General features: G+C 37.1%; 1 protein-coding gene across 8 annotated transcripts in view; it reads right to left on the bottom strand.

The window, feature by feature from the left end:
- Positions 1-22,036, bottom strand: part of LARP1B (La ribonucleoprotein 1B) — a 75,112-nt gene that overhangs the window by 23,500 nt on the left and 29,576 nt on the right. For all 8 annotated transcript variants that reach the window (XR_011650346.1, XR_006656648.2, XR_006656647.2 and 5 more), the window contains exons 10-11: positions 21,438-21,610; positions 18,210-18,575 (exon numbers count right to left, since the gene is read on the bottom strand). Coding sequence is in view for 5 of the 8 variants with exons in the window: in XM_024568566.3 (XP_024424334.2) it covers positions 18,210-18,575; positions 21,438-21,610 (539 nt within the window). In the remaining 3 variants the exon portion in view is untranslated. The remainder of the gene's footprint in view (positions 1-18,209; positions 18,576-21,437; positions 21,611-22,036) is intronic.

Below are 22,036 nucleotides of genomic sequence, written 5' to 3'. Positions count from 1 at the left end.
GTTCTATGTCACTTTATCACACATGTAGATTCATAAAAATTATACCTTTATCAGGATATGACTAAGTACATCTGTATTGCACTATAAAAACTACATAGATTACAAGAAATACATCAAATAGTTGCCTCTAGCACACCCCCAACTGGGGACCTGGCCCACAACCCAGGCATGTGCCCTGACTGGGAATTGAACCAGCAACCTTTTGGTTCACAGTATAATAGCTAACTGTAATACTAACTTTGAAGAAGATAGTTTTAGAAACTAAAATTTTATTTGACTTATTAAATACCTTTAATATTGAATTCTTGGTCACTCTTCAATCTACTTTCTTTGAAACACAAGATTTTCATCAGCCATTGTTCTTAGAAATAATCACAAGGCCCTAACATTTGATTGCTGACTCACAGCGCCAGAGGCTACTTTCTGCTCTCATTGCTCTTTTCTCCATTTTCCCCTTTCAAAAATCAAGCCAACTGGCTACCTTCCTTAGTTGGACTACCTATTTCCTGTTTTGATTTTGTACATTTCCAAATACTTCCTGAAAGCCAAGACGATGTTCTGGCATGCATCAAAGGGTAGAAATTTTTAATAGAAGTTATAAAGGGGGAATTTTTTTCAATAATTGTCTTAGCAGTGGTGAAAAGAAAGAAACCTCTGCCATAGAAACTAAGGGGAAAAATAGAGAGAGAGAGAGAGAGAGAGAATCCTAGGAAAAAGGCAAGAAAGGAGGACTCAGTTGTTTATGGTCAGCACATACCTTACACCAAATAAAAAAAGAGGTTCCTAGTCTCAGCTCAACAGACAGGGGAAACATAAAGGACCTTGGACCTGCAAACTCTATGACAGCAGAGACTTTTTACTGTCCTCAGCACTGTACACAAGTGCCTAACACTTTGCTTGGCATTTCACAGGCACTCGAATATCTGTAAAGTAAATGAATGGATTGAACGAACTTGATAGAAACTGAAGTCAAAAAGAATGTCTTCCAATGGAAGTCACTTTTTGTGTCATTTTTTTTTGGTTGGGAATATTTAGAAAAATAGTGGGCTCTAGATTCAATGTTTTGCTATATGCAATACATAATATCCATTATTTAGGGTCTAGTTAAAGCCCAACTCTTCTTTATAATGCCACCCTTGATTATAACAACTTGAAACTCTCAAAATTCTTCATCCAGCTATTTTAAAGTACTATATTTTGCCATGTATAATGAGTACTTTTTTGCTCAGATTTTTGAGGGAAAATAAGGATGCACATTATACATGGGTATGGAATGTATAGATACATTCCATATCTATAAAAATGTTTTTAATTCTTTTTAAAAAAGATATTATTTATTTAAGAGAGAGGGGAAGGGAGGGAGGAAAAGGGAGAGAAACACTGATATGCAAGAAATGTATCAAATGGTTGCTTCTCGCACGCCCCCACCTGGGGACCTGTCCCACAACCCAGGAATGTGCCCTGACTGGGAATCAAACCAGCAACCTTTTGGTTCACAGACTGGCACTCAATTCACTGAGCCACATCAGCCAGCGCTTTAATTCTTTTATTTTTGCTTTTGCGTTATAAGTGTAGCTCTAGAAAGCAATAATGATAATCTATATGCAAAATAATACCCTGAAATATGATAATCAGCTTTGTTTCTAAATATAACTAAATAAAAAATTGAATTAAAAAATGTAAATGAAAGATTTTTCCTGAAAATTTGGGCCAAAAACATGGGTGCACATTATACACAGGACCACATTATACATAGCAAAACATGATAATTTTGTTTTATTCTAAAATATATAAAATGTGTACAGTATACAAATTAATACAGTGCACACTACTCACCAACATCATCTAGATTAATAGAATACTGCAAATGCCTTAGAACCTCCTTGTGTGCACCTGTCCAGTGACATTCTCCTCCTTCTCTCCAGGGCTACCATTATACTGACTTCAGTGAATATTATTTTCTGTTACTCATAAAATGACAAAGTTTCACTATATTAAAACTTCATGAATGGTGCAACAGGAACTCATATGCCACTGTTAGTGGTAAATTAAATTGTGTATCTATATACATATACATGTAGAAATGAAACTGGTGTTTCCTAGGATGCATAACTGACCAAATTCAATAAATATTAAACTTTTAAAAGATGATTGTTATCCATTTAAGCAGTGAAATCTGTGGAGCACAGCATTGTGGAGTCCTTGGCCGAAGGCTGAGCCACATACTTGGGGGGACAAGACCCCCTGAGACATGTCCAAAAGTGGCTGGTATGGGGCTGAGCTGAAGAAACACACTAAAAGTCCAACAGGTTTGCAAGATGGAGCATACAGACCCAGAATACAATAGAAGTCCCTTGTAAACCAATCATTGACACCCAGATAAGATTTAAAACTTAGGCCATGCAATAGAGTAAGGCCCTCACAGTATATAAGACACATTCTAGATTCCCTAGCAGAGCCTAACACAAAACCTGACAAAGTGCTGACAGGGACAGAGTCTTTCAGTTTCCAACAGTCTTTACAACACTATGAGGCAGAGAGGACAAGAATAATCCTCATCTGAAATTCAGAGAAGTTACTTTATTGGTCCAGAACTGCACTTAGTGGAGCTTGTACATGGCTGACTCCTGGTCAGGAATAGGCCCCAGTTTTGCCAAACAGGTTCTCTCTTTTTTTAATATATTTATTGATTATGCTATTACAGTTGTCCCATTCCCCCCACTCACTCCACTCCATCCTGCCCACGCCCTCCCTCCCACATTCCCCCCCTATAGTTCATGTCCATGGGTCATACTTATAAGTTCTTTGGCTTCTACATTTCCTACACTATTCTTACCCTCCCCCTGTCTATTTTTCGCCTATCATCTATGCTACTTATTCTCTATACCTTTCCCCCCCTCTCCCCCTCCCACTCCCCTATTGACAACCCTCCATGTGATCTCCATCTCTATGGTTCTGTTCCTGTCGTAGTTGTTTGCCTAGTTTGCTCTTGTTTTTGTTTTAGGTGTGGTTGTTAGTAACTGTGAGTTTGCTGTCATTCTTACTGTTCATATTTTTGATCTTCTTTTTCTTAGGTAACTCCTTTTAACATTTCATATAATAATGGTTTGATGATGATGAACTCCTTGAACTTGACCTTATCTGAGAAGCACTTTATCTGCCCTTTCATTCTAAATGATAGCTTTGCTGGATACAGTAATCTTGGATGTAGGCCCTTGCCTTTCATGACTTGGAATAATTCTTGCCAGTCCCTTCTTGCCTGTAAGGTCTCTTTGGAGAAATCAGCTGACAGTCTTATGGGAACCCCTTTGTAGGTAACTGTGTCCTTTTCTCTTGCTGCTTCTAAGATTCTCTCCTTCTGTGTAATCTTGGGTAATGTAATTATGGTGTGCCTTGGTGTGTTCCTCCTTGGGTCCAGCTTCTTTGGGACTCTCTGAGCTTCCTGGACTTCCTGGAAGTCTATTTCCTTTGCCAGACTGGGGAAGTTCTCCTTCATTATTTGTTCAAATAAGTTTTCAATTTTTTGTTCTTCCTCTTCTCCTTCTGGCACCCCTATAATTCGGATGTTGGAACGTTTCAAGATGTCCTGGAGGTTCCTAAGCCTCTCATTTTTCCGAATTCTTGTTTCTTCATTCTTTTCTGATTGGATGTTTCTTTCTTCCTTCTGGTCCACACCGTTGATTTGAGTCCCAGTTTCCTTTGCATCACTATTGGTTCCCTGTACATTTTCCTTTGTTTCTCTTAGCATAGGCTTCATTTTTTCATCTACTTTTCGAACAAATTCAACCAATTCTGTGAACGTCTTGATAACCAGTGTTTTGAACTGTGCATCCAATAGGTTGGCTGTCTCTTCCTCGCTTAGTTGTATTTTTTCTGGAGCTTTGAAGTGTTCTGTCATTTGGGTCATTTTTTTTTTTTGTCTTGTTGCATCTGGTACTTTAAGGGGCGGAGCCTTAGGTGTTCCCGGGGCGGGGTAACGCTGGTTGCTGTGCTGTGATGCTGTACGTGGGGGAGGGGCCAAGAGGGAGCAATGGCACCTGCTCCACTCCACCGGATTTCAATCTTTGACTCAGCTACCCACAATCAAACTGGGCCCCTCTGGTGCTGGTTCCCGAGTGGGTGGGCTTGTGCACACTCTGGGCCCCTGTGGGTCTCTCCAATGACCTCTCCTGTGAGGCTGGGAGTCTCTCCTGCTGCTGCCCCAACCCCCACGGGCGTTTTCAATCAGAGGTTTGAGGCTTTATTTCCCCGTGCTGGAGCACTGGGTTACGGGGTCTGCTTTGCTCCCCGCCATCCTGGTTTATATGTGCGCGAATGTGGGGCCGCAGGGTGCTACCCACCGCTCTGCCTGCCCTGTTCTCCGCTGCTCTGAGTCTGGCCCTCTCAGTTTATTTGTGCTCAAATGTGGGGCCGCAGGGTCTGCCAGTGGTCAGACTGCCTGCCCCCTTTCATCCCACACTCCACCAGTCTCGGTCCCACCACAGCCACATGAGTCCTCTCAGCCCCGGTGCCTGTCTCCGCCCCTCCTACTGGTCTGGATGTTATGTTTCTTTTTTATCTACTTGGTGTCAGACTTCCTTGCCGTTCGATTTTCTGTCAGTTGTGGTTGTGCGAGGAGGCACAGTGTGTCTACCTACGCCGCCATCTTGGTTCTCCCGCCAAACAGGTTCTCAATTTGCTGTTCTCTGGTGGGGTGAGGGAAAATTTAAGGTACTCTCCCCTCTTGCCAAGTCAGTTGGATGGCACTGTCTGTCTGCCAGGTGATGATGTAGCATTTCCTGGTGAATTTGTACAACCTTTTCAGCTATGTACCAAAGACTTCACTCAAGTTCCTCTCACCACCTGCATCAAATACAGAAAAGGACCTGCCTGCATTTGTAAGGGGGATGCAGCAGGAGACAGCTACATGGTCAGCAAAGTCAGAGTGGATAAGAATCCTCATGTCTTTCAAGGCTCAAGGGCTCCACAAACTCCAAAACTGTCCAGGTCAAGGCAAAAGAGAAAGCGTCCACCTCCAGTGTAGCCTCTCAACAACGTGCCTGCAGATGGTCTGGGTCACCCAGTCGTGCTACACGTGCTACATAGTACCTGGAGATATTCTCTCATACAATACAAAGCCAGTAAATCCAAGGAGATCTGACACTGAAACCACAGGTGGTAACTCCAAGAAGTACTGTACAAAAAAGCTGCATACCACACAAGAGCAGACACTACGAGCCTGAAGATGAGATTAACTGCCTGACCAATGTAATTCAAAAGAACCCAAGTTGAAGGTTTTTTCCTGAAATGCTGGGGGGTGGGGGTGGGGGTGGGGGTGGGGAAGCCTGAGCACATTTGGGTTTCCACATAAGCAACTTGGACAGAGAATATAGTAACTAAGGAACTGGTTGTAATGGTTTCTCTCCCTTGTTCTGCAGATTCAAACTAAAATTTCTACTTATGGAGAGGTATCAGGAGAGAGGGAGACTGGGCAATTCCTGAGCCTCACATGCCCAGAGGCAAGTGAGTAATATGAGTGACAAGATGCAGAAGCCCAGCATCTCTGGGATGGAAAAGTCTTATCTGTACATCCTGTTAATAAAGCCTTCAACACTGTACAGGTTCACAACATCCCCCCAAGGAGACCACTGGACAGGAAGACAACTGGATGCAAAACAAAAGATAGGCTCAACCTACCTTAACTTTAGCCCAAGGAGCAACAACCCTGCAGCTCCTAGAAGTGAGTAAGTCAGTTTCAACTTGCTGCTTCTTATCCCACACATCCCCATTCGTGCTACACTGTTTTTAGTATTGTTATGACATGTGCCATACAGAATGTATGAAACAAATATGGGTAACAACGATTAGAAACACAACACTGTTAACATATTAGAACCCCTGTGTCCTATTCCCTTCCCCCAAAACAACCCTAAATCTGACTTGTGATAATTATTCCTGGTTTTTCTTTTGTATTACCTTCTATATACGCATACAGTTCTGAAAAACACATTGTTTGATTTGACCTGTTGTTAAACTTTATGGAATCATACTCTGTATGTAACCTTATTTAACTTCTTGCACTCTGCATTGTTTTCTGGATTCATTAATAAAGATGTGGATAGCTGTCATTCATTTTCACTAGTATATAGCATCACATTGTTTGCTATACTGCAACATATCCAACCAATTGCTGAAAGGCATTTTGGTTATTTACAATTTGTGAATTAATGAACAATCCTGCTACACTGTTATATATTTCTTTTTAACTTTTTATTAAATTTTTTTATTGTTGTTCAGTTATTATTTTTGATGAACACTTTTAAGTTCCCCTAGGACAGTGCTGTCAAATATACACATACTAAGAAGCACAATTTTAAATTTTCCAGTAGCTATACTAAAAAATTTTAAAAAGATGAAATGTTAATATTTCATTTAACCAAATATATTATTTCCATATCAATAATTATAAAAACCATTGAGATATTTTATAATCTTTTATTTCTTATGAAGTCTTTAAAATCCATAGTGCACAACAGAGCACATCTCATTTTGGACTACGCACATTTTGAGGATGCAATAACCGCATGTGGTTAACAGCTATCGTACGTATTTGAACAATGCAACTCAACAGCATGTTCCTGAGCAGAGATGGTGAGCACAGGGTATGGTTTTACATGTTTTATCCCCACACAGGTTAATAAAGTTATTATTCCAAATACTCTCAAACACTTCTGTCTGATGTTTTAACCTTGATAATGTGGGTTTTATAAAATATTTCATTAAAACTTTTAACTTGCATCTTCTTGATTAATGTTAAACACCTTTTCATGATTTCAATAATTTAGGTTTCTGCTTTTGTGAAATGCTTGTTCATGTCATATAACAAGTTTTTCTTTTTTTAGTGAATCTTTTATTAATTTGTACTTCTTTATATACATATTAGGGTTACAACTTCTATCAAATCATTAGTAGAAACCATCTTTTGTTTATTTTGTGGTCTATGTATCCACTTTTTTATTGATGTTTAAAGAAAAATACTTTGTGGTACATTTTTAATCTTGCCCTTTAAAACTGTGCTGTTTATGTCCTTACAAAAACATTCCCAACTCCAAGATCATGAAGATCTTTAATTGTTGTTCCTTGACACTACAAGGCAGAGGCATCTATAATTTTGTGTTTTCCCTACACAACTTTTCCAGTACCATGTGTTCAATATTAAAAATCAGACCTTTTCTTTGATCGGGCAATTCTCCCTGCTATTTACCAAGCGTGCATATGTACATACAACTGTGTCTGGATTTCCTATACCATTTCTATGATCTATCTTATACCTTCCATCTGCTAAAAAAGTTGTTGTGCCTTTAGGAATGTGGTGAGTATCTTGTCCCATACATTTCCGTATAAATTTTAGAAATCAGCTTATCAAATTCTTAAAACATACCTGTTGAAATGCTTATTGGAATTTGAATTTTGAATCAATTTGGGGAAAATTACCCTCTTTACCACATATGTTTTTATATTATGTCTTCACTAACACCTTTCAAATATTATAATACTCTCCTTAAAGTCTGCTATATCCTTTTAAAGATCTACCCTATGGTAGACAGAAGTGCCTCTCAAATATGTCCAGATCCCAATTCCTATAACTGTGATTATATTAAATACATGGCATAAAAAGATTTTGCAGATTTAAATATCTCTAATAAGCAACCTTAAGATAGGGATATTACCGTGGATTGTGCAGAGAACTTTCTCCAACCACAGGCATAAGAGATGCAGAAGAAAATGTCAGAGATGCAAAATGGGGCTCTTCCACCCACTGTTGCTCATTTACAGACTGCAATTTGACCAAGAATGCAGGTGGCCTAAAGGAGCTGAGAGGCTCCAGACAATCATAAAGAAAATGAGACCTCAACTCTACCCATAGCCATAAAAAACTGAATTCTACAAACCACATGAATGAACTTGGAAGTGATTCTCACATAAAACCTACAGTAACAGTCCAGGCATGAACACCCGGATGTCAGTCTTGTAAATCTAGAGTAGAGAAACCAGCTGAGCTTACCTGGACCATGTATCTACAGAAATTAATAAATCTGTGTTGTTTTAAGCTGCCAAATCTTTGTTAATTTCTTATGGCAGCCATAGAAAATACATAGATTATTACTATTGTTTTATTAGAAAATAAGATCTTAAAGTTACTATTTCCAACTAACTCCCGCTAAGTAGAAATTTTCTGAATTTAAAATAATTACCTAGAAAACTTATTAAGCACTTACTAATTTAGTCAGTCACCTGTAAGATACTTTTGGGTTTTCTATTTATGGAAGCTTTTGCTTCTTTCTTTCAAGCTCGTATCGTTTTGTTTGTGTTACTGGTCTAACAAAGATATTCAACGTATTTGATAAGTTCACAGTGATTACAAGATTAGCTTCAACATTTTACCATTCAGAATGTCCTGTTTGTTTCGTATGGGATTTTGCAGAAACACTTTGCAAGGGTAAACATATTTGCTTTTATTCCTATGTTGCTAAAATCTCATGTATGCATGTTGACTTTATCAAATGAATTTTCTGCATTCATTAAAGTGATCACAATCTTTCTTCAATCTGTTCATAATTGTATTGACTGATTTTTTTAAATCTTTATGGGCACTTTATTCAGATGGTCGGCAATCTGAGAAGATGGCGGGTTTGTACCCTAACAGACTGTCTTTGTATTGACTGATTTTTCTAATGTACAACTTGCATTATTGAAATAAAAATGTGGTTACCTATTTTCAAAAAAATGCAGTGCTGATATGGTTGCTAATATTGTTTCACAATATCTATACATAGGATTACTTGTAATGCTTGATTCTCATTTATATTCTCATGAACTGCACATTCATGTTCTCTTATCAGTATATAGATTATATTCTCATGAAATTAGCAAAGTATTCCCTATTACCCCCCTCCCCCATTCAATAACTATTTTAGTCCTTACTATTAGTTCTATTCACTGGAAATATTTGTGCATAGCTAGACTTATTCCAACTTTTAGAACTTGATAATAAAGCCAAGTTATCTTCAGGCTTAAAGATTTTAAAAATTTGTTTAGAGCAACTGTTTTCCAGTCAGTTTTTTAAGTTATACATGTCTATAAAATTTTCCCATGTAAATGTTCAAATTATTGGTCTAAAATACCTTTTAAAGTTTTATGATCAGTAATTGCATCCTATCTTCCATGCAAAGATACTTTCCTCTTTTTTCCTTCTAAATTTTAGTATTTTCAATGAATTACGTGTTTGGTATGATTCATCCTCTATTGTGTTAAATACAATTAATTTAATTCTGCTTTTTATTATTTCCTTTGACTTCTTGGGAAGTTTCTATAGCTCCTTGAAAGCTATAACAGCCCTGGCTGGCGTAGCTCAGTGGATTGAGTGCTGGCCTGAGAACCAAAGGGTTGCCAGTTTGATTCCCAGTCAGGGTACATGCCTGAGTGCAGGCCAGGTACCCAGTGAGGGTCATGTGAAAGGCAACCACACATTGTTTCCTCTACAGTGTGAATGAACGAACAAGTGCTATATAGGGGTTGGTCTTTCAGTATGAAACCCTAAAAGAAGACAGGACAGAAACAAACACACACATTGCTGCAACAGCTAGCCCACAGCCACCATCAAATAATCTAAGAAATTTTTACTTTAAGCTTTTGAGATTTCAGGAAAATTTTTTATACAGCAAAGGTAATATTGGGGATTGACTTATTTCAAGCATTTTTTTCTAATATATTTTTACACTTAAGCCTATATCTTTGGGTGCACCTCTTAAATTCAGTTATCATTCCACTTAGATTTTCTTATCTCCACTGATTTCTCCTTTGGTGAGTTATTTAAAATATACCTTTGTTTTAAAACATAGTTTTATTATTTTGCTTTTCAATTTAAACACTAACTTAATACTACTCAATGTGTTTTATGTAATACCACTGCTTTGAAATTTGCTTTATAAACTACTCTACGTCAAAGTACTATAGATATGCTCAAAAAGAACATGTATTCTGTAGCTGTTAGAGTTGATTCTGAAAACAATTGTAATATTTTGTTTACTTAGACGCTAAATTAAATCACTCACTGTGACTGGATTTTTTCTATCAATTTTGCTTCATACATTTGAATATTTAATATTAAGTATACTAAATTTTAAGTTACACTTTTCTGATGGACTTCTTCACTTGTAATCATTACAAAAGGATACTCTAGCAATGCCTTTTGTCTTTTAGTCTACTTTGTAAGTGCTATGAACATACATGCAATGGCCTTTTTTGGTAATTATATTTGGTAAGTACCTCAGTTATCTTTTATAATTTATACTTTCAACTGGGTAAAACTACATAATGTAAAACTCACCATTTTAACCACCTTTAAATATACATTTTTGTAATGATAAAGTGCATTCATTGTTGGGCAACAGATATCCCCAATTCTTCCTCTCGGCAAAACCCTCTACCTATTCTACAACACTCACTTCCCCCTCCCACCACCAACTACAGTACTCTGTTTCTATGAATTTGACTACTTTACTACTTCATTTAAGTATAATTATACTGTATGTCTTTGTGACTTGCTTGTCCTCAAAGATCATCAGTATGGCATATGACAGATTTCTTCCCTTTTTAAGGCTGAATAAACTGGTTATTCATTCATCTGATGACAAACATTCGAATTGTTTTCAATTTTTAGCTATTCTGATTACTGCTATGAACATAGGTTTGCAAATCTCTCTTCAGTTTTCTGAGGAACTAGCATATTGTTTTCCATAGCAGCTATACCATGTTATGCTCCCAACAATGAACAAGGGCACCACTTTCTCTACATCCTCTTAAACACTTACTTTTGAGGTTTTGCTTTTTATTTTGAAAGTAGTCATTCTAATGAGTATGAGGTAATATCTCATTGTGACTTACATTTCTCTAATGAGTAGTGATGTTAACCATATTTTTATGTGCTTATTGGCCATTTGTATATTACCTTTGGAGAAATGTCTGAGTCCTTTGCCCAGTTTTTTAAATAGTATTTTTGTGGAGTTGTTGGATTTCTTCACACACTCAAGTATATTAACCCCTTACCAGATGATATGCAAATACTTTATCCTATAGGCTGTCTTTTCATTCTGTTGTGTCTGTTAACACATATTGAATTCCAATTTGTCCATTTTTGTTTTATTACATGTGCATTCGGTGTCATGTCCTAGAAATCATTGCCAAATCAAGTCTTCAATCTTCACCCCCATGTTTTCTTCTAGCAGCTTTATAACTTAAGTTCCTAGGTTTAAATCTTTATACTTTTTTACATGTGGTCCAACTTCATTCTTTTACATGTACATACCCAGTTCCCCCAACACCATTTGTTGACAAGATTGTCCTTTCCCTATTGAGTGGTCTTGGCACCCATGCTGAAAATCATTTGACCATATAAAAGTCAATTAACAGGTTTATTTCTGGGCTCTTTATTCTATTCCCTTTATGTCTTTGTGCCAGAACCAATGTTTTAATTACTTTTTTAAGTATATTTTATTGATTATGCTATTAGTTTTCCTATTTTCCCCTTTATCCCCCTTCGCCCTGCACCCCCAACCCTCGAGCATACCCCCCTTTGTTCATGTTTGTGGGTTGTACATATAAGTTCTTTGACTTCTGTTTCTTATACCATTCTTAACCTCTCTCCGTCTATTTTATGCCTACCGATTATGCTTATGTTCCCTGTACCTTTCCCTTCTATTCTTCCCCTCCCTCTCCCCACTGAAAATTCTCCATGTGATGATGTCCATTTCTCTGATTCTGTTCTTGTTCTAGTTTTTTGCTTAGTATTTGTTTCTGTTGTTTTTTTTAGGTTCAGTTGTTGATAGTTTTGAGTGTGTTGTCATTTTACTGTTCACAGTTTTGATCTTTTTCTTAGGTAAGCCCCTTTAACATTTCATATAATAAGGGCTTGGTGATGATAAACTCCTTTAACTTGACCTTATCTGAGAAGCACTTTATCTTCCCTTCCATTCTAAACGATAGCTTTGCTGGATAGAGTAATCTTGGATATAGGTCCTTGCTTTTCATGACTTCAAACACTTCTTTCCACCCCCATTTTGCCTGTTAGGTTTCTTTTGAGAAATCAGCTGATAGTCTAATGGGAACTCCTTTGTAAGTAACTGTCTCCTTTTCTCTTGCTGCTTTTAAGATTCTCTCATTATACAGCATAATAAATATATTTTTTTTAAAAAAAGATTCTCTCATCATCTTTAATCTTGGGTAACTTAATGATGATGCGCCTTGGTGTGTTCCTCTTTGGGTCCAACTTCTTTGGAATTTTCTGGGCTTCCTGGACTTCCTAGAAGTCTATTTCCTTTACCAGACTGGGGAAGTTTTCCTTCATTATTTGTTCAAGTAAGTTTTCAATTTCTTGCTCTTGTTTTTCTTCTGGCATCCCTATGATTCAGATGTTGGAACATTTAAAGATGTCCTGGAGGTTCCTAAGCCCCTCCTCATTTTTTTGAATTCTTGTTTCTTCATTTTGTTCCAGTTGGATGTTTATTTCCTTTTGGTCCAAATCGCTGATTTGAGTTTTAGTTTCCTTCCTCGTCACTGTTGGTTCCCTGAATATTTTGCTTTATTTCACTTTGAGTAGCCTTTGATTGTTCTTTCATTTTTCAACCAAGCTCAATCAGTTCTGTGAGCATCTTGATCACCAGTGTTTTGAATTCCACATCAGATAGGTTGGCTATCTCATCGCTTAGCTCTTTCTCGGGAGTTTTACTCTGTTGTTTCATTTGGGCTGTATTTCTTTGTCTCAGTGCACCTGTATGTTGTAAGGGGGCAGACCCTTAGGTATTCTCCAGGGCAGGGCAACCACCTTTGCTGCATTGTGGCACTGTCTGTGGGGGAAAAGTCAGAGAGGGAATAATGCAGCACGTTTGCTGGGCTCTAGCCCCACTTTCCAACAAACTCTCCTGTGAGACTGGGAGTTTTTCCCATTGTGGCAACCCCCGCTGTAGTCCATAGTCAGCTCTGAGTCTGTTTCCTGTTCAGCCAGCCCCACCCATGCAGTGCCCCAACCTTGCCCTGGGTTCTCTCTGTCCATCTCCTTCCTACCAGTCTGGTTGGTCTAGTTGACTGTTTCTTTCACTCCTTGGTTGTCAGTTCCATGCAGTTTGATTTTTCTGGCACTTCTGGTTGTTATCCTCCTTTTGGTTGTGTGAGGAAGCAAAGGTTTTCTACCTATGCCTCCATCTTGGCCAGAACTCCTAATTACTGTTTTGTAATATATTTTAAAATCAGAAGTATGAGATTTCCAACTTCATTCTTCTTTGTAAAGATCGTTTTTGACTCTCAGGGTCCCATGAGATTCTATATGAATTTTAGTATTGATTTTCCTATTTCTGCAAAAGATGATTAAGATTTTGATTAAGGTTCTACTAAATCTGTAGATCACATTGGGTACTACTAACTTCCAATTCATGTACCTGGAGTATCTTCCCTTTTACTTGTTTTTCTAAAAACAGCTTTATTGAGATCTAATTCACATATGGTACAACTTACCACAGTGCACAATTGTACTGTTTTTAGAAAACAGTTCTGTGACCATCATCACAATCAATATTACATTTTCATTACTCCAAAAAGAAACAACGGCACCCATTAGAAGCAGCAACTAATTCCTCCTAATCCCCCAACCCCAGCCTCCCTCCCAGGCAGCCTACCAACCCAATTACTATCTCTTTTAGTCATTTCATATGAACAATATCACACAATTTCGTGGTACTTTGTGACTGGTTTCTTTTACTTAATGTAATGTTTTTCACGTTGTAGCATGTGTCAGTAAATTAATTTCTTTCTAGTGTCATATATTCATTGTGTGGTTGGGAATGCATGAATATGGGGGGTCAATTGTATGCAGTGTCCCATGCCATTTTATAAAGGGGACTTGGACATCATGAATTTTGTATTTGCAGGGGTTCCTAGAACTAGTCCCGTGCAGATACTGCAGGACTGGAGTTAAGGTTTACATGGACTTCAACTGCACAGGGTCAAAACCCCTAATCCCCAGAGTCAACTGTGTACTCATCCCAGTAGTTATGAAACGGTATCTCATGAGGTAATTTTCATTTTAACTGGGTTGTCTTCTTATTGAGTTATAAGATTTCTTTATATATTATAAATGCAAATCCTTTATTAAATACATGATTTGTAAATATATTATCCTAACCTTTTTAAAAAATAGACAATTTTAAAGTAGTTTTAGCTTCACAGAAAAATTATGCAAAAAGCTACAGATATACACTTGATACCCTCCCACACATACAACTTACCCACTACTAACATTCTTCACCAATTGTTACTTTCCTTACAATCAGTGAACCCACAATGGCATATCACCAAAAATGCACTTTTTATACAGGTTCCTCTCGGTGTTGTATATTCCATGGGTTGTCATATATGTAAAATGACACACACCTATCATTATATATCATGCCATACTATATACAGAATAGTTTCATTGCCCCGAAATTCCTATTCTGCCTATTCGTGTCTCCCTCCCCCCCTCAACTCCTGGCAATCACTAATCTCTTTACTGTCTCCATAGTTTTCCATTTCCAGGATGTTGAAAAATTGAAACCATGCAGTACATATTAATAGCAGTCTTCTCAGAGTGGAATCTTTCAGTTAGTTATACACATTTAAGGTTCCTCTCTGTCTTTTCTGGCTTAATAGCTCATTTCTTCTTAGCACTGCATAATATTCCATTGTCTGGATACATCAGTTTATTTATCCATTCACCTGCTGAAGGACATCTTGGTTGCTTCCAAGTTTGGGCAATTACAAATAAAGCTTAATATAAACATCCATGTGTAAGTTTTAATGTGGACATGACTTTTTAGTTCCTTTGGGTAAGTACCAAGGTGGGTGACTGCTAGATCACATAAAAGAGAATATGCTTTAGTCTGGCAAGAAATTACCAAACTGTCTTCCAAGGCGACTCTACCATTTTGCATTCTCACCACAAATGAAAGTTCCTGTTGCTCCATATCCTCACCAGCATTGGGTGTTGTCATTATTCTAGATTTTGGCCATTCTGTGTGTAGCAGTATTGTGTTTTAATTTGCATTTCCTTGATGACATATGATGTGGAACATCTTCTCATGTGTGTAACTGCCATCTGTATATATGTCTGTTCAGGTCTTTGGCCCATTTTTAATCAAGTTGTTTTTGACATTGTAGAGTTTTAAGAGTTCTTTGCATATTTTGCATAATAGTCTAACCAGATGTATCTTTCTGCCATTCATTATGAAGCTTTTCTTCTTGTTCTCGACAATGTCCTTCACAGAATAGTTTTTGGTTTAATGAAATCCAACTTATCAATTTCATGGATTGTGTTTTTGGTGTCATATCTGTAACATCATCGCCCAAATCAAGCTCATTTAGATCTTCTTCAAGATTATCTTCTAGGAGTTTTATGGTTTTGCATTTTACATTTAGGTTTGTGAAGCATTTTGAGTTAATTTTTGTAAAAAAATACAAGGTCTGTGTAGAGATTCAATTTTCCACACGGATATCCAGCTGTTCCATCACCTTGTTGAAAAGACTATTTGCCTTTGCTCCTTGGCCAAAGATCACTGTACTGTATTTTTGGAGGTCTTTTTCTGGGGTACTTTGTTCCACTGACCTATCTGTGTATTCTTTCAACACCACACTTTCTTGATCACTATAGTTTCACAGTAACTCTTGAAGTTGGATAGTATTGGTCCTCGGGATGCTCTCCTTCAATACTGAACTGGCTATTCTGGGTCTTGTGCATCTCCACATAAATTTTAGAATTAGATGGTCAATATTCACAAAATTAATTCCTGAAATCTTGACTGGGACTGCATTGAATCTATAGATCCAGTTGGGGGGAACTGATAATATTGATCATTCCTGAATAATACTGCGTTCTCTGATTTCTTTCATCAGTTAGAATATTCCTCACATGAATCTTATACATATTTTCTTGGACTTATACGTCAGTATTTCTCATTTCTCAGGGTGGTAATGTAAATGTAAATTGTTTTTATTGTCCTTTTACTGTCTTCGTGATGCACAAAATTTTTTCGATTATATTCAACTTTTGTATTTTTTATTTTGTTTTTGCTATGTTGCCATAAGAAACCACTGTCAAATGTTTTCTTGCAAAGAGTTCTATACCTTTTGCTTTTATATTTAGGTGTTAACTCATTTTATTGTTGACACTATTATAGACGTCTCCCATTTTCTCCCCTCTACCCAGCCCTTGCCCATCCCCCGGAGGTGTCAACTTATTTTGAGTTAATTTTTGTACATGGTAAATTAGGGTGGCATCTAACTTATTCTTTTGCATGTGGACATGTTCTTGTCCCAAGACTACTTTTTCCGTATTGAGTGGTTTAGGTACTTTTACCGAAAGCCAACTGACCACAGACACATGGGTTTATTCTAGACACTCAATTCTCTCCCATTGATCTGCATGTCTATCCTTATACTAGTACTAGTATAATTTAAGGACTGCTTCAACTTTGTTCTTTTTCAAGACAGTTTTGGCTACTGTAAGTCCTTTCTTGAATATTTAAATGAATTTCAGATCAGCTTATCAATTTCTATAAACATGCCAGTTAGAATATTGATGAGTTGCGTTGAACCTATAGATTAATTTTGGTTGGTTACTACTTTATAGTATGTATTTTTCCAATCTTTTCCTTTTAACCTTTTTGTTTCAATTTTTAAAAAATGTGGCATATGTAAATAACATAACTTGGCTGTATTTAATAAACATTGACAATATTTATTCATTCTTTTACTTAAATATCTGAGTTTAAATCTACCACATTATTTTGGAGCTGAAGGCCCTCTTTCCCCTTTTTCTTGTCTTATTCCATTCTCATTTTCTTCTAATTTTAAAGTTATCCCTCTAATTTTATTTTTATATGGGTATCCTTCAAACAGCAACATAGAAACTTTAAAACCAATCAATCTTCTTTCCAGACTAAAGAGTACCTTTAAACACCACTCATTTATTGTTCTCATTTATAACTGTTAATGTTGTAAATCTCTAAGACTTAATTATTGTTTAATGCAGTTAATATTTATTTAGATTTATTCATGTATTTAACACTTGCTTTGCTTTTCTGTTTGTTCTGTATCTCTGGCTCCTGGAATCACTTTTATACTACCTTTGGAATTTCTGCTGGTTGCAATTCCTCATACTTCACCCTCTAACTTGAAAGCTATTTTTCTAAGGCATACAATTATAGGTTGATAATTATTTTTCCTTAGTGTATTAACACTATCCACTGTTGCATTCAACTGTTGCTGGAGGGAAGTCAGCAGTCAGCTGGCTGCCCACTCTTTTTTTAATTTTTTTTTATTTTTAGAGAGAGGAGAAGGGAGGGAGGATGAGGGAGAGAAACATCAATGTGTGGTTGCCTCTCATGCTGCCCCACTCTGGGGACCTGGCCTGCAACCGAGGCACTTGCCCTGACTGGGAATCAAACTGGCGATCCTTTAGTTCACAGGCTGGCACTCAAACCACTGAGCCACACCAGACAGGGCTGCCCACTCTTTTTTTTTATCCAGCTGTTCTATTCTGATACCTCCCCTCAGTTCAGAGAAGGTCGTATATGTTACCTCTTAAAATATTGACTCTGCCTGCCCCATTTTCTTTCTCTTTCCTTCTAAAATTCCCATTAAGTATCTATCTTAGGCCACGTTTATCAATCAATATCTCTTACTTCATGCTTGCTTTTTACCTTTTCTTCCAACAACAAAAAACTTTAAATAAAACCCACTACGTTAAATTATACAGCTTGACTTAAAATATACCAAAGACTGTCTATACTATCATTCCACACCCTCTTTCGTATATTCTAATTCTCTCACTCTGTACTTGATTTCTGAAGTTTCTTGTAAACTGTCTTGTAAGCCGTTCACTTTTCCTATAAAAATAATTTGAGTAAATTCTTTCAGGTCTATAATAAAGGTGAATGTCTTCACAAAAGAATTACATTTGCTTCTGATAGGATTCTGGGAAACTAACGGGCCAGAATCATCCCATTAAATTTACAACTAGTGGTTACTTTCATAACATGAAAGACCCAAAATTTTTCTTTAAAAAAGTTTCAGAAAATATAAGCAATAACACATAATCAAGCCATAGAATCAGCAAAAACATGCTGGCCAGAAACAATTACCTTTATGGCTGTGTGTGTGTTTTCATTTCCTTCCATCCATAGATCCTGTTCATAATAATATAAGCCATCATTGATAACTTTAGCAAGTTCAAATGTAATTTTTGCCTGAGACATATGGTCGCCTGTGCGATCTCCTCCAGGATGTTTTCTCAAATAAGGTGGTGTCTGAGTGACAATCAAAATCTTGTTTAAATCCTGGTCATCAATATCATAATCTGAATCATTATCAGACCAATCAGTAAATGTGTTTTTTCGTCCTTCTATTTGTTCCATCTCATCATCAAATAAAAAATCAAGTTCTTCTTGTTCTTGTTCATCGGGGGGGTGTAGTTGATTTGATGTCTCTTCAGGTAGAGATGCTGATTCCTAAAGTAAAAAATTGGCATTTTATATAAAAACTTGTTGGGAACCAACCATGGCTAAGGCTGAGTAAAAAGACCTTGGGACCATAAGCCACTAAGAAGACAAAGCTTATTCCCCTGGCAGGGGCACAGCCTCTGCCACCTTTACTTCACCCTGCTTGGCCCTGGGCGGACTGGTTAGCCAATAACCAGTAAGATTACTCAAGGGAGGGACAACCTAAGACAGGCATAGTTGCAGAGGGGACATCAGGGAAGGACTTGGGGGACTATAGAAAAAGGGGGTGATGGACCCTCAACCCTCAGCTTTGACATAGACTGAGTCCTCATTCTGTCTGCAAGAAGTCTCTTAATCTCTTGGCTGCCTCACTTCCCCTATGTGACTTAAACCTGAAACAATGCCAGAGGGTGGTACAGTCCTGGGCAGAAATAGGCGGTTCCCCAGGGCCATCAGGCCTAAGAAAGAATTCATAAAATCCTGTGAAACCTGCTTTGCTAAGAATGCCCTCAATTTTCTGATAGGGGTACAAGCATGAAATGAGTTTGTTTCCCTACGTTTTATGGCCCTTTAGCTATCTGATCCTGACTCTGAATAAGCCCTCATAGTTCTCTGAATGTTATCTATTGTTTGATCATTACTGCCTGACAATGACTGATGAGCTTTACCTGTATTCCTGTGCAAATTGAACCCAATAAAAGCCCATTGAGGAACAGGCTCAAGGCCCTTCTCCTTTGACAGATCGGCTACCTTTCCTCCCCAAGCAGATCATCTCTTGGTAGACTTATTCTCATCTGTGGAGGCCAAGGGGGCTCTGAGGGCAGAGCCCCCGCACAAAAACTTTTCTGTCACTTTTAAGATAAATTTCACATAACAATGTTACAAGTAATACAAAACTTGTGTGTTCAGTGACTAGCTTAGCAGCCAAATTGCAAAAGAAAATCAGCTAGTGTTATTCTGAACCAGAAAATGTGATGTGCCATATCTGGCCATGTATAATGCCTTCCTGTGTATAATGCACATCCACGTTTTATGCGCATTATACGTGGGATTATTTATGCCCATGGTATTTAATCATTATACCCATGTATAATGAGTATCCTTATTTTTCCCTCAAAAAATCTGGGCAAAAAATGCACATCACACACAGCAAAATACGCTAACTGATAAGTACTTAAGAAAAAAAAGTTGAGCAAAGAAATACAAGACTCCATTAGAGTTAGAATGGTCCTAATGCTATCAATGTTAAGATGAAGCATTATTTTTAAAGAAATGTTTAAATGTGAAGATACTGTATATGGAGGGAAAACGTAGCTCTTAGAAGAAGTAAAATATGGTACAAATTCCTGTCATTTGAATACAGGATACTATTCTCCCTCCCTAGTTACCCAGGTTTGCCATGACAAATACAAAAATTTATTAGATCTTTAGAAAATTTTGTTTGGAATAGCTTTGTTAGGCTTTTAAAATGCCCCCAAGGAAAAATAAACATTTAAGTATACTATATTTAACTACCATTGCAAGTTAAAAAGTTATCTTTGATCAAGATCTCTCAAACTCAGCACTACTGACATGTTGGACTTGGTGGCTGTGTGTGTTAACAGGATGTTTAGCAGCTTCCCTGGCCTCCACTCACAAGATGCAGTAGCACTCTCTTAGTCCGAGCCTGGAGACCACCAAAAATATTTCTAGATAGTTACCAAATGCCCCCTGGTGAGGCAAAAATACCAACGTCTCCCAGCCTGTCAGAGGAGAACCACTCCTAAGTCCTGTGTGCCTCCCTTCTTCATGTTTTGATCTTAGGGAAAAAGAGCCCTGTTCATAATGATCTTCAATATGAGATAGTCTTCATCTTTTCCACATCTATGCCCAATTATTTTTAGTAAGCTTTTCCTCACACAAGGTATTTTTAATATTTGAATCATTTGAGTGGCACTGTTTACAGGTTAATTTGTAGTAAACTTTTCACTTTAAGATAAACGTACATCTGCATACAGTTGTAAGAAATAGTGATCTCATGCATTCATTACCCAGTTTCCCCCAAACTTGCAAATTAGAAGGATGTCCAACCTGTGGCCCTCAGGCCACATGTGACTCAGGATGGCTATGAATGCGACCCAATACAAAATTGTAAATTTACTTAAAACATTATGAGGGGTTTTTTTGTGATCACATGTGACAATTGTACTTAATGTGTGGCCCAAAACAACTCTTCTTCCAGTGTGGCCCAGAGACATAAAAAGGTTGGACACCCCTGCCGGTATAGTACAATATCACAAACGGGATGCACATTGATATAACCCATCAATCTTACTCAGATTCCCCCAGTTTTACTTGTACTCATTTGTGTTTGTGGTTTTTATCACCTTTGAGAGTTCAACCACCAAAAATACAGCAGTTCTACCATGAGGATCTCACCTATCGTTTCCTAACCAGACCCATCTCACTTTCTCATGTGCCACCAAGAAACTAATTCTCTTTCGATTTCCTACTGTACAACACCAAAACATATAAAACCTGATGTTCATCCTTTACAAAGTTATTTGTGTAAGAACTTTACAAATAATTTACAAAGTTATGAATAACATTAACAAGGTTAAAAAATTAAAATTTAGATTGTCAGCTTTTAAGAAACTAAATTATTGAAATTTAAATCAGTCACATAGAAAGGTCAAACCTTATCCAGAAAAGTTATTTAAAAGTTTATACCATATTACCAAGTTTTAGCTACTGAGTAAAACACAAGGTTTTACTGAAAGGCAATAGTTCCAATTTTTACAATTTCTAAAAACTTTTCCTAATTTTTTATATGTAACCTGACAAACACTCCACTAGAATTTATCACACTTCACTTGGTTTATGACAACTTACCTTCAATTTCACTGAGGATGGACGATGCCTTTTTTTCACTTCTATCCAATGTTCTGAGTCCAAGTCAGGCAAACTGGTAGACAAAACTCTAAACATTGCTTGAAGATTACTTGTTTCAGTATTTTTCTTTGGGTTCAGTGGACTTCCAATTCTTGGAGAATTGGGAGCAGACTCTAAAATTTTAAGTTAGTTCTATAGTTAAAATAATAGTTTTATTACTTATAAAACATTTCATTTTTTCCTTGGGTTTTTCACAAAACATAAATCAATTTCAATTATAACTTTCCCAATTATTTTCAAACCTGAAGACCTTGTAAGATGTATTCACATGAAACCAATGAATAATAACTGCAATGTCATCAACCTTTACAAAGACCACACTCATTAAAATTCAAGAATATCAATGAAAGTTGCTAATTATGACAATACATCTATTTGGGAGTCAATTCTCAAATTTTATGAAATACAATGAAATTATGGAATTTTAAGTGCTATTAAGCCAGTTAGACTAAATGCCTATTTTATTCCCAGCAAAATTCAGTCTTTCATTGTGTTTGCCAGGATTTATACTACGGCAGCCATTACTCTTACTTTTCACA

The sequence above is a fragment of the Desmodus rotundus genome, chromosome 9, assembly GCF_022682495.2.
Source record: "Desmodus rotundus isolate HL8 chromosome 9, HLdesRot8A.1, whole genome shotgun sequence".
NCBI lineage: Eukaryota > Metazoa > Chordata > Mammalia > Chiroptera > Phyllostomidae > Desmodus > Desmodus rotundus.
Note: the sequence above shows the minus strand (reverse complement) of the source record. Positions and strands in the feature narration are given on the sequence as shown.